At 40.2% G+C, this 16,734-nt stretch overlaps 1 protein-coding gene across 1 annotated transcript; it reads right to left on the reverse strand.

The window, feature by feature from the left end:
* Positions 1-8,287: 8,287 nt before the first annotated feature.
* Positions 8,288-8,776, reverse strand: LOC119517108 (60S ribosomal protein L26-like). The gene has a single exon (XM_037813623.1). It carries the CDS (start codon positions 8,774-8,776, stop codon positions 8,339-8,341), a length of 438 nt encoding a protein of 145 aa, XP_037669551.1. The 3' UTR covers positions 8,288-8,338.
* Positions 8,777-16,734: the final 7,958 nt, after the last annotated feature.

The following is a 16,734-nucleotide window of genomic DNA, read 5'->3' on the forward strand; positions in this document are numbered from 1 at the left end:
CAGGACCAGTCAACTGCAGCCCAGCAGAGAGTCTGAGCCCAGCTCCCTGCCTCACGCACACCCCTGAGGCCCTGCTCCCCGCTCTGGTTCCCCTACCCCATGTCAAGCCCAGGACTCACCTCTCTCCAGAGGGGGAGGTGGTCCCCAGCTGACTCCTCCCAGGGGGGCCGAGGTGGGGCTGCCTCTCCCCTCCCTGAACCTGCTCTCTTCTCCACTCTATGCCTGAGCAGAAGAAAACAGCTCTTATCCACAAAGTCTCCCTCCCCAGGGGGCCTCTGGGGTTCCCAGGCTGCTGTTGAGGGCGGTGACCCACTACTTGATCCCCTCTTCAACCCTGAAGACCAGAGAGGGCCCTGGGAGAGGGGCAGGTAATGAAAACAACGAACTCATCTCAGAGCCTGAAGCCCCAGATCAACTACGACCTCCGTCCAGCAACAAACCAGCACTGAGCACCTGCGGGCCGGGCTCTGCGCGCGGAGGAGGCGGCGGAGCTGCTGCCGGGCTGGACGTCGCCTGTGGTGGTGCCCTGAATGGAAGGAGCCATTCCCACCAGACACAGCCCAAAGGGGCCCCCTGGGGCTCCCAAATCCCCACGCCCTCCCCTGGGTGCTTCTGGCTTCCCTGCAGGGGAGACAGGGACCTGCTCAGCCAGATGGCCTTCCCTGCCCCAGCTCCTCATTCCTAGCAGGGAGTGCCAAGCCCGCGCACAACCAGGGGCACTTCCAGGGCATCAGGGTAGGGAAGGTGGGACCATGGGCAAGCTGGGAATTGGAAGGTGAAGCGCCTGGGATCCAGGAGGGAATTGGGCGGAAGGGAGGAGTGGGTACCTGGAGTTGCCAACACAAATGCCTCCAGGGACCAGATAGATAAAATAAGGGGAATGGAAAGTGAAGCTGGAATGAGACAAATGGGTGGGTGCTGTGGTGCACTCACAGGTGTTCCAATTAAAAAAGAAAAACAATAAATGATATCCTTTTTCTTAGGAAATGTTCGCAACAGTGTTAAATGTTCAAGGAGCAGGATATACACAGCCTACACTCAAGTGTTCATAAAATTGATTGATAGATAGATGGATAGCCAGATGGACTGATAGACTAATGGATAGATAGAAACATGTGGCAAATGGCAAAAATGTTAAAACCGATAGATCTAGGTATCTGGGGAGATGTAGGTATGTTGGAGTTTTCTATATGGGGTTTGTATTATTTTTGAAACTGTCCTGGAAGTTTGAAAGTATTTCAAAATAAAAAGTTTAAAAAAATAAAGAAAGAAACTCTGCCAGGCTTGAGTTTCAAGCTCACCCTTAAACCCAGGCGTGGGTCAGCCCTGCAGGAACTTCCAGGGGAGGGGATTCCACTGCCAGAGGGGATCCCAGACCTCCTTGCAATAACCTGGGTTTCCAGGAGGGAGAGGCTGCAGGGGCAAAGGCTGGCAGGGGGTGGTGGGGGGCACGGCTTGGACTGTTTGCTATAAGATTTGAAGCTGGGATTAGGAGCGGTGAGGTAGCTGGGAGATGGGCTGGGTGCAGGCTGCAGAATGATTCCAGGATTGGATCCTGTCCCAAGAGCAATCAGATATGAGCTGGAGAGTGAGATAAGCATATTTGCAGTTTAAATGTAGTCCACTGCAGGAAGATGCCTTCGAGGGGGCCAGAGTGGCTGCAGGGAGACCAGGGAGGGGCTGATGGAGAATCCCCTACAACTCAACTGTGGGTCGGGGCAGGGGATTGGAGAGAAGGTGGCAGTGGGATTGGAGAAGAAGGAAAGCAGGCAGAGAAACAGCATCTGCAAACCGGGCTGATGGGGTCAGGGAAGTAGGAAGAGTTGGGTGTGGCTGAGAGGGTGGATGGCCACCACGAGGAAATCGAGCCTCTATAAAGTTAAGAGAACTGCCCAAGGTCCCGCATCAATAACACGGTGGGGCAGGGTTTGACATCTGTCATTCACTCATTCAATAAATATTTATTGAATGCCTGCTATGTACCAAGCACTGTTCTAGATGCCAGAAATACACTGAGAAAACAGACAAAAATCCCTGTCCTCATGGAATTTATGTTCTGTTGGGGTGGGTTTGGGTGGGGTGGAGGTAGGGGAACTGGGGAGGAATAAACAATGAAAAAATACAAAAGGAAAATACGTGGAATGCCCACAGTCAACCCCCTCGTGGCCACCAGAGGGCACTGCATCCACACCACCTTCCATTCTCCTTGGATTCCATCGCTTTTTTTGGTTCCAAAAACAATGGCCAAGGAGGCTATAATAGCAAGTATGGCATCTGCTAAGGGATGAAAGTTACGGAGGAGAATGCAGCAGCTCCTTCTTCCACCCACTTTTCCAGCTTAATCCCTTCTTCATCCCTATGTACTCAACAGGGATTGAGTTGATGTTCAAATACATCCATCAACCCACTCCTCGTGCCTTCCATCAGCCCACTCACCCCTCTTCCATTCACCCACCTGCCCACCTACCCACTCATCCCATCCACCCTCCTTCCAGCTGCCCTCCTGCCCACCACTACCTTACCCACCCATTCATGCTTCCATATACCCACCTATTCCTCTTTCCTCCCACCCCTACCCATTCTTCAACACATCTACCCCCATCCCTCCATACATACTTACATGTATCTGAAAACCCAGGCACCCATGCCACCCTACAGCCTTCTAGAATATATGCACAGCTTGTGGACAATATAGTCTAGAAGAAAGACAAATAAGTAACAGCTAAGTACAACAAAATGTGATGGATGAGTGTGCCCAGAGCTGGAGCACTCAGTCCAGTGGTTAAGACAGGCAAGAAGTAAAATTACAAGATGGATGAGGTCAGAGAATTGCCTCAATGGGCATGAGTTTTAGTGTGCCACAGCCAATGAAGGGTGAGAGCATTTAGAAACAAGGTAATATAGCAAACAAAACTGTATCTGAAAATGATTCCACTTTGCTTCTTTGAAAAAATCCCACCATGGTTTTCTGGTACAGACATATATCTATCTATCAGTAGGCCTATAAGACAATAGGGAATGTAAAATTCCATAAATGTTTCAGCACCTCTGCACTATGTTCCAATGACTTCCTCGAGTAATAGATCATTTTGGCATTTGCTCAGTAACATTTAAGACCTGCTTTCTGAGGTCCTAAGTAGCTCAGCTTTGCAAGACCAAACTGCAAAGTACGGAACAAAACCTAAACATGAGAGTGTGAATAGCATCTCAATAGGTTACTGTACACAACCGATTCACCCCGGATAGTTCAAGCTTTATTTGTTTCGGGCATGCGTTGCTCTTCAGATGTCTGAAATTGAGTATAGCATACCCAGAAAATTGTTAGGGGCAAAGAGATCATCTGTCCAGTTGGCTGGTTTCGTAGGGTCTCTGGGGAAACCTCTTTTCTCTCTTCCATCTCCTCACGTAAGAGATTCAGAAGCCTTTGGCAGCACCAACAAAAAACTATCTTAGAAATTGCCTTCTTCTTGATGTTTGGCCCCTTTTCAACCAAATGAAAGCAAGAATCTTTGTGGGAATAATATATCAATATATAAAGGACAATGCTAATTTCTTAAAGGCTGGATTAAAGTCATACTTCCCACATTAAAAAAAAAAAAAAAAAAAGCAAACAGATCCCTTAATTGTAATCTCACTAAGAACCAAAAACGTTTAAATTTATTATTATTATTATTATTTGCGTGATTTGTTTTCTCGATATGCTATGAGCCAGAAGGGGAATTCACTGGAGATTGGCAGCTTTTTAGGCAGAGGATTGTAGTGAATACATTTTTTGTGTTACTAGTAGAGTAACTACCTGAATGGATGTAAGATTTCAAAGGCTAAATTAAGTCTTGCATTTTTTTTTTATTCCAGACTAATTAATTCCAATGGATGAAAAGTCCATTGGGGAAAAGATAGATTATGCAAGTCAACAATTCAGTGATTTCTGCATACAATAATTAAGTGTAAAATAGAACACAAAAAAGTGCAACCATAACTTCTCTGACACTATTTTTTCTTCCTTTCTTCTTCCTTTGTTAGTGTATTTAATTAGCAGGGTATTAAATGAAGAAGTAAATATCCCCATTCTCTCCCATCCCTCTGAGGTGACCACTTTTTTTTTAAATTCAGTTTTATTGAGATATATTCACATAATACCATACAATCATCCATGGTGTACAATCAGCTGTTCACACTACCATCTTATAGCTGTGCATTCATTACCCCAATCTATTTTTGAACATTTTCCTTACACCAGAAAGAATCAGAATCAGAATAAAAAATAAAAATAAAAAAAGAACACCCATCCCACCCTATTTTTCATTTAGGTTTTGTCCCCATTTTTCTACTCATCCATCCATACACTGGATAAAGGGAATGTGATCCACGGGTTTTCACAATCACACTGTCACCCCATGTAAGCTACATTGTTATACAATCGTCTTCAAGAGTCAAGGCTACTGGGTTGGAGTTTGGTAGTTTCAGGTATTTTCTTCTAGCTATTCCAATATATTAAAACCTAAAAAGTGTTATCTATGTAGTGCGTAAGAATGTCCACCAGAGTGACCTCTCAACTCCATTTGAAATCTCTCAGCCACTGAAGCTTTATTTCATTTCATTTCACATCCCCCTTTTGGTCAAGAAGATGTTCTCAATCGCATGATGCTGGGTCCAGATTCACTCCCGGGAGTCATATCCCATGTTGCCAGGGAGATTTACACCCCTGGGAGTCAGGTCCCATGTAGGGGGGAGGGCAGTGAGATCACCCACCAAGGTGGCTTAGTTAGAGAGAGAGAGAGAGGGCCACATCTGAGCAACAAAAAGGCACTCAGAGGAGACCCTTAGGCACAATTATAAGCAGGTTTAGCCTCTCCCTTGCAGCAACAACCTTCATAGGGGCAAGCCCCAAGACAGAGGCCTCAGCACATCAAGCTGTCAGTGCCACATGTTTGTGAGAACATCAGCAACAATCCAGGTGAGGAAGTCCAACACCTCTGCATTCTCCCCCAGCTCTTCAGGGGGGGCCCTGAATATATATTTTTATTCTCCACCCATATTACTTTAGGATGTGTTGCTATTTCATTCTAATCTATACAGACCTACCAGAGCTCACTTCCTATTCAAAGTTCCATGTAATTGTAGTGTTTGAACAAACTGACTGTAGAAGTTATATTGTTTAGAAAATACAGATCCTACACCAAATAAACATCTCTTCCCTTGGTCTCACATGGAAGTTGAAGTCTGAACACACAGTCAGTTTCAACCTTTACCCTTTGGCCTGATTTGCCCTAGTCTTAACCAGATCTGCTTTATTTATATCTCTAATTGAAGTCTGGGCTCTATTTCAGCTTTTTTCTTTTTTTTGACAGTTGCTGTATGCATTAATACTGACATTCATATCTGCCGAGCTCTAGCTCTGAGTTTCAGGTGTGACACAGATACCCAATGTTCCAGAGATCAATCAGGTTATACATTAAAGGATCAACTCAGAGTTTGGAGATAGCCATTACAATTCAGGAATAGATTTGACTGCTGTTAAGAGCTTACAATCTAGGGACCATTACAATAATCATCTCCCTGTTAGACTGTGCTCTAAGATTTAATTCTGAGTTTACACATGGTAGTTAGTCCATATTGGTGAGGTATTATAGTATTTGCCTTGGTTTCTGGTGTACTTCACTCAACATGCTGTCTACAGGATCCATTCACCTCATTGTGTGTCTCACAGCTTCACTCCTTCTCATAGTTGCTCAATATTCCATTGCATGCATATGTGCCACAGTTCACCATTCTGGTCCTCAGTCAGTGTACCTTTAGGCCACCTCCACCCACTGCCGATCACGAATACTGCCTCCATAGACACCAATGTGCAAATGTCCATTCATGTCTCTGCTCTCTGATCTTCCAAATACATACCCCATAATGAGGTTGTAGGACCTTATGGCCCCACATACTTAGCTTCTTGTGGAGCCACCACAGTGACCTCCATAAAGGTTACAGCATTCTGCCTCCTCATCAGTAGTAAATAGGTACATCCTTCTCTCCATGTTTTCTCCTGCACTTTTACCTCTATTTATATTTTTCCTACAATCTTATAGAGATATATTCACATAACATATACAGCATCCACAGTGTACAGTCAGTTGTTCACAGCATCATCACATAGTTGTACATTTATCACCACAGTCAGCACTTGAACATATTGATTATTATGAAAATGTGTGGGGTTTTTTGGTGAATAATAAAAAATATAACAAAAAGAAAAATAAAAATGTCATACAATACAATAGTAAGGACAAAAAATACTACTACTAAGAATCCCATATCCCTCCCTTATATCCCTGAGGTGACCACTTTTAAGGTGGTCTGTTTTTAATTCTTCTGGTGGTCCACCAATCCACCTGTAAAGATGATGGTTTACAACTTTAAATAGTATTGACTCCCTGATGTGAAGGACAAAGAATTTCGCTTGCTCACACTGTTTCCACTTTTGAATTTTTGTTATAATTTTATTAGTAGTCTTTCTGTTGGTTATCATTGTAACGTTAAATAATATGTCTAATCACCTGTTCTAGATCATTAACTTTTAAAAGTTGATGTAATTTACATTCCACAAAATTTGTCCTTTCATAGTGTACAATTGAGTGTTTCTTCATATATTCACAGTGTTGTGCAACCATCATCATTATCTAATTTTAAAACATTTCAATCACCCCCAAAAGAGCAGTCACTGTTCTTCCCTAACCCTAATCCTCAGCCACCGGCAGCCACTCATCCACCTTCTGTCTCTACGGATTTGCCTATTCTGGACATTTTATAGAAATAGAATCATATAGTAGGTAACCTTTTGGGTCTGTTCTCTTTTACTTAATGCAATGTTTTCAAAGTTCATGGATGTTGTAGCATGTATCAGTGCTTTGTTCCTTTTCATGGCTTAGTAATATTCCATTGTTTGGATATGCAACATTATATTTATCCATTCATCAGTCAATGGTCATGTGAGTTGTTTGCACTTTTTGGCTATTGTGAATAATGCTGCTTTGAAAATTTGGATATGAGTTTTTGGGTGGACATATGTTTCCATTCCTCTTGGGTTTATGTCTAGGAATGGAATTTCTGGGTTATATGGCAACTCTTTTTGTTTAACTTTATTTAGGAACTCCTAAATTGTTTTCCAAAGCAGCTGCACCATTTTTTGTTCCTACCAGCAATGTAAGAGGGTTCTAGTTTCTCCACATCCTCCTCAACACTTGTTAATTATCTGTCTTTTTTATTATAACCATCTTAGTGGTTATCTCATTGTGGTTTTGATATGCATTTCCTTAATGGCTAATGACGAGCATCTTTTTATGTGCTTTTTGGTTATTTCATATCTTCTTTGGAGAAATGTCTATTTTGGAAAAATGGCTAGTCACAATGTTATGTCAACATAACCACTATCCATTACCAAAGGTCTATTTTTTTTTTTGTCTTTTTGTCCTTGAGTTATAAGAGTTCTTCATATCTTGATATTAAACCCTTATCAAGATGTAATTTGAAACTATTTTCTCCTTTTCTGTAAATTATCTTTTCATTCTCTTGATAATGTCCTATGATGCACAAAACTTTTTCATTTTGGTGAAGTCCAATTTATGTATTTTTCTTCTGTTACTTGTGCTTTTTCTGTCATACCTAAGAATTTATTGCCAAATTCAAGGTCATGAAGATTTATGCCTATGTTTTCTCCTAAGAGTTTTATAGTTTTAGCTCTTGTATTTAGATCTTTGATCCATTTTGAGTTAATTTTTGCATATAGTGTGAGGTAGGGATCCAACTTCATTCTCTGCATGTGAATTGTCCAGCATCAGTTGTTGAAAAGACTATTTTTCCCCCATTGAGTGGAATTGGCATCCTTGTTAAAAATCAATTGACCATCAATGTAAGGGTTTATTTCTGAACTCTCAATTCTATTGTGTTGATCTATATGTCTATTCTCATGTAGTACCACACTGTCTTGATTACTGTAGGTTTGTAGTATGTTTTGAAATTGGGAAGTGGGAGTCCTCCAACTTTGTTCTTTTTCAAGATTATTTTGGGCCCCTTGCATTTCCATATGAATTTTAGGATGCTTTTATGAATTTCTGCAAAAAGTCTGTTGATTTTGATATGGATTGCATTGAATCTGTAGATCAATTTGGGGAGTATTCTCATCTTAACAATATTAAGTTTTCTGATCCATGACATGGGATGTCTTTCCATTCATTTAAATCGTCACTTCGTTCAAAGATGTTTTGTAGTTTTTAGTATGCAAGTCTTGAACTCCTTTTTTTTTTTTTCATTTTAGCAGTTTTTAATGGAAGCTGTACAAAATATTCTTTTATTCCTGCATCTTCTCAATTGTCTCTTCCTTATATTTGCCCTTTTCCTTTCCTACTTGGCGAGATTTGGCTTTACGTTCAAGGATCTTTTTGCGGTCTTTGTCCAGTTTTAGCCTAGTGATAACCACCTTGCTGGGGTGAATGCCCACATGGACAGTGGTGCCATTAGCCTTCTCCCACTGCACCCGTTCAATGTAGATGACGTATTTCTTCCTGTAAACCTGGACTACTTTGCCAATTTGCTGACCTTTGTAGTGTCCTCGTGCAACCTGAACTTCATCATCTTTTTGGATAGGCATAGATCGAACATTGTATTTTTGTCTCAGCTCCTTGGAAAGAGGCGAAGACATAATCTTCCTGTGAATGTGGGAAGGTGCATTGAAATGCCTTTTATGGTTCTTGCTCTGATCAGAAGTCACAAAGGGATTGAACTTCATTTTGGCCGCTGCCGCTCCGGCGATGGCAGCAAAAGCGAAATGCCTTGAACTCCTTTTGTTGAATTTATCCCTAAGTATTTTCTTCACTTTGGTGATATTATAAATGGAATTTTCTTTATTTAATTTTTGGATTCTTCATTGCAAATGTATAGAAATTTAACTGATTTTCATATATTGATCTTATATCCTGCAACTTTGTTGAACTCTTTAATTAGTAGTAATAATTTTTTTTGGATTTTCTGCATCCAAGATGATGTCATCTGCAAGTAGAGGTAGTTTTGCTTCTTGTCCAATGTGGATACCTTTCATTTATTTTTCTGACCTAGACCATTTACATTTAGTGTGATTACTGATATGGTTAGATTGGAGGCTCTCATCTTATTATTTGTTTTCGAATTGTCCTTCTGTTCTTTTTTCTTCTTTGCCTTCTTTGGAAATCAAGTATTTATTATGTTTTCATTTGTTTCTCCTTTGTTGGCTTATTAGCTATACCTTTTTGTTTTTAGCGATTACTTGATGGTTTATAGTATACATCTTTAACTTATCTCACTCTACCTGTGAGTGATATTATATCATTTCATATTCAATATAAAAATATTATAATAGCATACTTCCATTTCTCCCCTCCTGGCCTTTATGTAATTGTTGTCATGCATTTTAGTTTACATACTTTTAAAAATTGTGGTAACATATATATAGCACTAAATTTCCATTTTAACTATTTTTAGTGAACACTTCAGTGGTATTAATTTCCAAAACAGAAACTTTGAACCTATTAAGCAACACTTCCTCCATCCCTCCTCCCCTGGCCCCTGATAACCTGTAATCTACTTTCTGTCTCTGTGAACTTGTTTATTCTAGATATTTCATATAAGTGGAATCATATAATCTGTGTCCTTTTGTGTCTGGCTTATTTCACTCAATGTAATGTCTTCAAGGTTCATCTGTGTTGTAGCATGTATCAGAATTTCATTCATTTTTGTGGCCAAATAATATTTCATTGTGTGTATAAGCATATTTTGTTTATCCATTCATCTGTGGACGGACACTTGGATTGTTTTCACCTTTTGGCTACTGTGAGTAATGAACATTGGTGTACAAGTCTTTGTTTGAGTCCCTATTTTCTTACATATGTTTTAAACTCCATAATGAATTGTTATTATTTTTGTTTAAACACTCAGTTATCTTTTAAACAGATTTACATAATAAAAAAACAGTCTTACATATTCACCCATGTTCTTCATTCCTTTGTTTAAATCCAGGCATCCTTTCAGTGTTATTTTCCTGTTGCCTTTAACTCTTTTGTGATGTGGGCAGGCTGGTTCAGGTTTTTAATATCTGAAATATCTTTTTTTTGGTTTTTGCCTTCATTTTTGAAAGATATTTTTGCTGGGTCATTTTCTTTTAATACTTTAAAGATGTTGCTACACTGATTTCTCACTTGTATTGTTTCCAATAAGAAATCTGATATATCCTTACCTTTGTTCCTCTCTATATAGCATATCTTTTTTCTCTGACTGCTTTTTTAAATTGTCATTTAAAAAATTGAGATATAATTTGCATGCCATAAAATTTTCCCTTTTAAAGTGTATAATTCAGTGATTTTTAGTATATTCACAGAATTGTGCAACCATTACCACTATCTAATTCCAGAAGATTTTAATTACCCTCAGAAGAAATCTCATACCCATTAGCCCATTCCTTTCTTCCTTGGTCCCTGGCACTCACCAGTTGGCTTTCTGTCTCTGTGGATTTCTCTCTGGCTGCTTTTAAGATTTTTCACTTTACCACTAGTTTTGAACAATTTCATTATGATGTGCCTTGGTGTCAGTTTTTTGTGTGAGATTTACTGAGCTTTTAGGATCTGTAAGTTTATAATTTTCATCAAGTTTGGAAAATTTTTGGCCATTATTTTTTTTTAATCATATATTTTGTTGTAGAATATAAAATATATACATAGAAATGATAACTTTCCAAGAGCAATTTAAGAAATAGAGAGCAAGTTTCAAAGAATATTATAGGTTACAATTCCACAGTTTCAGTTATTTCCTTATTATGAAATGTAACATATATAAAGAAAGGTAATATCTTTTAAAATATGATTTAACAAGTAGATATTTAGGAAATTTCCAAAGTTGTTATGAGTTATAGTACCATAGTTTCAGTTATTTCCTTATTGTGAAATATAACATGTATACAAAAAGGTACAGCTTTCAAATTACAATTTAACAAGTAGCTATAGAACAATTTTTAAAATTATATATTTTTAATTGTAGAATGTAACATATACACATAGAAGTGATAACTTTCCAAGTGCAATTTAGCAAGTAGTTAGAAAGCAAATTTCAAAGAATGTTTATTGGCCATTATTTTTTAAAACATTTTTTTTCCTGTTCTCCTCAGTCTCTCCTCTCCATGAGGACTCTGTTTACTCATATATTAGGCTGCTTGACGTTGTCCCACAGCTCACTGTTGTGCTTTTCATTTTTTTCTTTTTTTTAGAAAATGTATTGTGGTAAATCAACATAAAATTTGCCACTTTAATCATTTTTTTCCTTTCTTTTTTACTTATTTATTTTTGTGAAATATAACATATTTGCAGAAAGGTGATAACTTTCAAAGTATGATTTAACAGGTAGTTATATAGCAAATTTCAAAGAATGTTAATGGTTACAGTTCCACAATTTCAGTTATTTCCTTATCATGAAATACAACATATATACAGAAAGGTGATAACTTTCAAAGTACAATTTAAGGAGTAGCTATAGAGAAAATTTCAAAGAATTTAACCATTTTAAGTGTACAAATCAGTGGCATTAATTTCATTCATAATGTGCTACCATCATCACCATCCATTACCAAAACTTTTTCTCATCCCAAACAGAAACCCTGTAACAATTAAGCAAACAACTTTTAAAATACATAGCTGAGCAAGTCAACAACAAGACAAACAACCCAATTAAAAAATAGGTAAAGGGCTCAAGTAGACATTTCTGTAAAAATATACAAATGACCAATAAACACATGAAAAGATGTTCAACATCATTAGCCATCAGGCAAACGCAAATCAAAGCCACAATAAGATTCCACCATACCCACGAGAATGGCTGTTATTTAAAAAAAATGAAAATAACGAGTGCTGGCAAGGATGTAGAGAAATTGTTGTACATTGTTGGTGAGGAAGTAAAATGGTGCAGCTGCTGTAGAAAGCAATGTGGTGATTCCCCAAAAAGTTAAGCATAAAAGTTACCATATGACCTGGCAATCTAATACCCTGAAGAATTGAAAGCAAGGACTCAGACAGATATTTGTACACCAATGTTCAGAGCAGCATTATTCACAATTGCCAAAAGATGGAAGCAAACCATATGTTCATCAACACATGACTGGATAAACAAAGTGTGGTCTATACATATGTAGTACAATAAAAATATGGCTGGTCTTTGTCCCCAGTTCCCTGGGAGGTAACTTCTACATCCCTGGAATTTCCGTGATAGATAAGAGTGTGTTATTCATGGTGGGCCTGGAACTACACCTGATAGTTTATATGTTAACAGGGTGGCAGGATGGGGCTAGCCACACCTGTAGCTTTAGGATGGGGGGCTGGCCACCCCAGAAAGACCAATCATATGATTAGGGGTCTGGAGATTGAGTTCAACTGCATGGGCATGGATTCCACCAATCATGCCTCATTAATGGAACCCCACACAAACTTGGGACACTGGAAGCTTGGGAGAAAGAGCCTCCATGATTAAGAAGGTACATGGCTGTGCTATGCAGGGAGGGTGACCTGTTCTGACTGCCTGTGGAGAGTACAGGGAAGCTTGTGCCAGTTTGAATATATTATGTCCCCCAAAACACCATTATCTTTGATGTAATCTTGTGTGGGCAGACCTATCAGTGTTGATTGGATTGTAATTCTTTGAGTGTTTCCATGGAGATGCGCCCCACCCAACTGTGGGTGACGACTTTGGTTGGATAATTTCCATGGAGGTGTTGCCCCGCCCATTCAGGGTGGGTCTGAATTAAATTACTGGAGCACTAAGTAAGCTCCGACAGAAGGAGCGAGCTTGCTACTGCCAAGAGGGACATTTTGAAGAACACACAGGAGCTGAGAGAGGAGCTTCTGCTTACAGAGACATTTTGGAGACGGTCTTTGAAAGCAGACTTTTGCTCTGGAGAAGCTAAGAGAGGACAAACACCCCAAGAGCAACTAAGAGTGACATTTTTGAGGAACTGCAGCCTAGAGAGAAACGTCCTGGGAGAAAGCCTTTTTGAAACCAGAACTTTGGAACAGACGCCAGCCAGGTGACTTCCCAGCTAACAGAGGTTTTCCGGACCCCATTGGCCATCCTCCAGTGAAGGTACCCAACTGTTGGTGCATTACCTTGGACACTTTATGGCCTTAAGACGGTAACTGTATAACCAAATAAACCCTCTTTTATAAAAGCCAATCCATTTCTGGTGTTTTGCATTCCAGCAGCATTAGCAAACTAGAACATCTCCTTAGGTGTCTCTTCTTTTGGCTTCTTATTTCTTTCTTTTTTTTTTTTTTTTAATCTTCATTTTATTGAGATATATTCACATACCACGCAGTCATACAAAACAAATCGTACATTCGATTGTTCACAGTACCATTACATAGTTGTACATTCATCACCTAAATCAATCCCTGACACCTTCATTAGCACACACACAAAAATAACAAGAATAATAATTAAAATGAAAACAATTAAAGTAAAAAAGAACACTGGGTACCTTTGTCTGTTTGTTTGTTTCCTTCCCCTATTTTTCTACTCATCCATCCATAAACTAGACAAAGTGGAGTGTGGTCCTTATGGCTTTCCCAATCCCATTGTCACCCCTCATAAGCTACATTTTTATACAATTGTCTTTGAGATTCATGGGTTCTGGGTTGTAGTTTGATAGTTTCAGGTATCCACCACCAGGTACCCCAATTCTTTAGAACCTAAAAAGGGTTGTCTAAAGCGTGCGTAAGAGTGCCCACCAGAGTGACCTCTCGGCTCCTTTTGGAATCTCTCTGCCACTGAAGCTTATTTCATTTCCTTTCACATCCCCCTTTTGGTCAAGAAGATGTTCTCCGTCCCACGATGCCAGGTCTACATTCCTCCCTGGGAGTCATATTCCACGTTGTTTTGGCTTCTTATTTCTATCTTGTTATCACAATAAAATAATCATAGGTATAGTGCTTTCAGTAAGTTCTATGAATCATTCTAGCAAATGTCAAACCCGATGGGCTGGTGAGAACCTCTGAATTTGTAACTGGTTGGTTAGAAGTGTGGGTGGCCTGGGCCCCTAAACTTAAGACTGGTGTGCTGGAAAGACAATTTCTTAGAGGATTGCCTAACCTGTGGAGTCTGGCCTAACTTCTCATAGTTAAAGTCAGAATTGAGCTGACTTACAGCAGTATTTGCACTTGGTGTCAGAAGGTGTCAGAAGTTGATAGTAGTTTTTGCAACTTTCATAACATACTATTGAATATTATTCAGCCACAAAAAACAACAACTGCTACAACATGGATGAACCTAGAAAACATCATGTTGAGTGAAGCAGGCCAGACACAAAAGGACAGATATGGAATGATTCCACTTATATTAAATAACTAGAATATGCAGATTCACAGTGATATCAGTGTAGGTAACCAGGGGAAGGGGCAGGAATGGGGAGTTAATGTATAGTAGGTGAAGGGTGTCTGTTTGGGGTGATGGTCCCACAACATTGTGAATGTAATTAATGCCACTGAAGTGTATACTTGGCAGTTGTTGAGACAGGAAATTTAATGTTGTATATATGCTACCACAATTTTAAAAAAAGTAGAACTGAGCTTGCAAGAAAGTAAGGGTCATCCCCAGGAGCCATACTTGAAGAAGAAATTGAAAACCAGAGCTCTGTGAGCAGATGTTGCTGCTGCTTGAATGGGTTTTGGATCTTGATGATATAGGGGACTGGGTTTTACACTCACCTAGGGATTGGAGAGGAGGCCTTGCCTGGAAAATTGAAAACAGACCCTCATATAAAGCTGGGTTTCTTAAAAGGTGACACCCTCAGTGAAAGAGTTGATGAGGAAACAATCTGCCCGCCAGCCCAGGGAGCACGTAAGACCCTTGTCCATCCTGCCCTGAGATCTGATGGCAATAAAAGGTCTCCTCTGAGAAACTATAACCAAGGGCTTTCCCCCACTTGGGTTGAGGATTTAAACTAACACTAGGCATAAAATAAAATTAACAAAGTGGTCCAAAGTTGATAACAGCCCTGAGACACTCTTGGCAGAGCAAACACAAAATCTCTCTAGAGAGACATGCCCTCAAACCTAGCCATGTGGATTCCAGCTGATAAGGCCTTTCAGAAGCCAAATTCACAAACCCAAAATTATAAACCAAAAGAGGAAACAATCTGTCATGAATGAGAGCAAGCAGATACAACACCCACTGGTCCATTCAACAGCAGAATTAATTTCCACCCTAGAACTCCAGATAATGGAATTATTGGATAAAGGATCATATACTAAGTATGTTTTAAATGCCTAAAGACATAAAAGAAATCAACAAGAGAGAGTAAGATGTTAAAAAATGTTAAAAATGAGAAGGAAAGGTTAAAAATAAAGGAGAAAGGGTAAAACTTATCCAACCATTCACTCATTCATTGGACTTCTATTATGTTTTAGATCATGTTTTGGGTTTGAGAATATAAAGACTCTGGGGATAACAGGTTGGACTCTATCTTAGGAGATCACATCTGTTTGTCTATCCACTCACCCATTCATTGATTTATTTATTTATCCATTCATCCACCTACCCATCTGTCCATCACTTACTCATTCTCTCATCCATTCATCCATCCATCCATCCATCCATCCATCCATCCATCCATCTTTTACTTTGAACATCCTCAAATGTCACAGCTGGAAAAGTCCTAATAGATCATCTTGTTCAACTTTTAACTCTCTAGTAGTACAGATAAAGAATCTGAGGCCCAATAATTCTAAACTCACTTTTCTGAAGCCTTAAGTGTGTGGGTGATGGAACCGGACTAAGAGCCAGGGGCCTTGCCACATGGCATCCCTTCCACCCCCTCCTGCCCCTCCTGAGCACTTGCCCTGCCGTCATCCAAGCTCTGAACACTTATATCAATGTTCTGTTTCCCTGGTGGACTCTTCACTCCTTGTAGGCAGAGTCCCCACAACCCAGTCCTGTCAGCTGATGGTGACAATGTGAAATGACATGGTCACCCAGCTCATGAGTGACAGAAATTGGTGTCTGTGTCTTATCTCATTCCTACCTCCATCCCCCAACCCCTGCCACTGGAAAGACTGAGCTCCTTGAGGGTAGGGACCAGGTCCCATTCCTCTCTCTCCCAGGGTGGGGCTCAGAGAAGATGCCAGAATCCTGCTGGGTGAGCAGCCCTGGCAGGAGAGGCTGGACTGAGTTCTGAATCTGCACACCTGGAGCCTCTCAGCCTGCGGGTTTCTCATTCCCTCAGCTGCTCCTTCAACCAAGGGTTTGGTGGGGAGGTCGAGGCTCCAAGTGCACCTCCACCCTTCTGGACAGAGACCTGAGTCTTGGTCTCAGCCCAGGAGAGTGTTTTCTGGGGTGTGGGTGAACATGGGAGGTTCCCGGCCACGGTTAAACTGCACACAACCACTATTCTACCTTTGCAGAGCTCTCAGTCTGCCTCAGTACTTCCAGGGGACGATCTCAGTTCTGTGCTAGAATATTGAACATATTTATAACATTGTCTAACCCCCTTCCCCCTCAATCCCCCCACTCCCCACTCTTTTAACAGAGCAAGCTCTGAGCTCTGAGTCAGTGCCTCCAGCTGGGAACAGTGTCTACTTAGAACTTAACAACTTTATTTACATCGCTTTTATTTTCCTGGTTTACCTTCTATTTATGGCCGGCGATACTGGTTTTCCATTTACAGAAGTGATACAAAAAAGA

This window comes from Choloepus didactylus, chromosome 21 (assembly GCF_015220235.1).
Source record: "Choloepus didactylus isolate mChoDid1 chromosome 21, mChoDid1.pri, whole genome shotgun sequence".
NCBI lineage: Eukaryota > Metazoa > Chordata > Mammalia > Pilosa > Megalonychidae > Choloepus > Choloepus didactylus.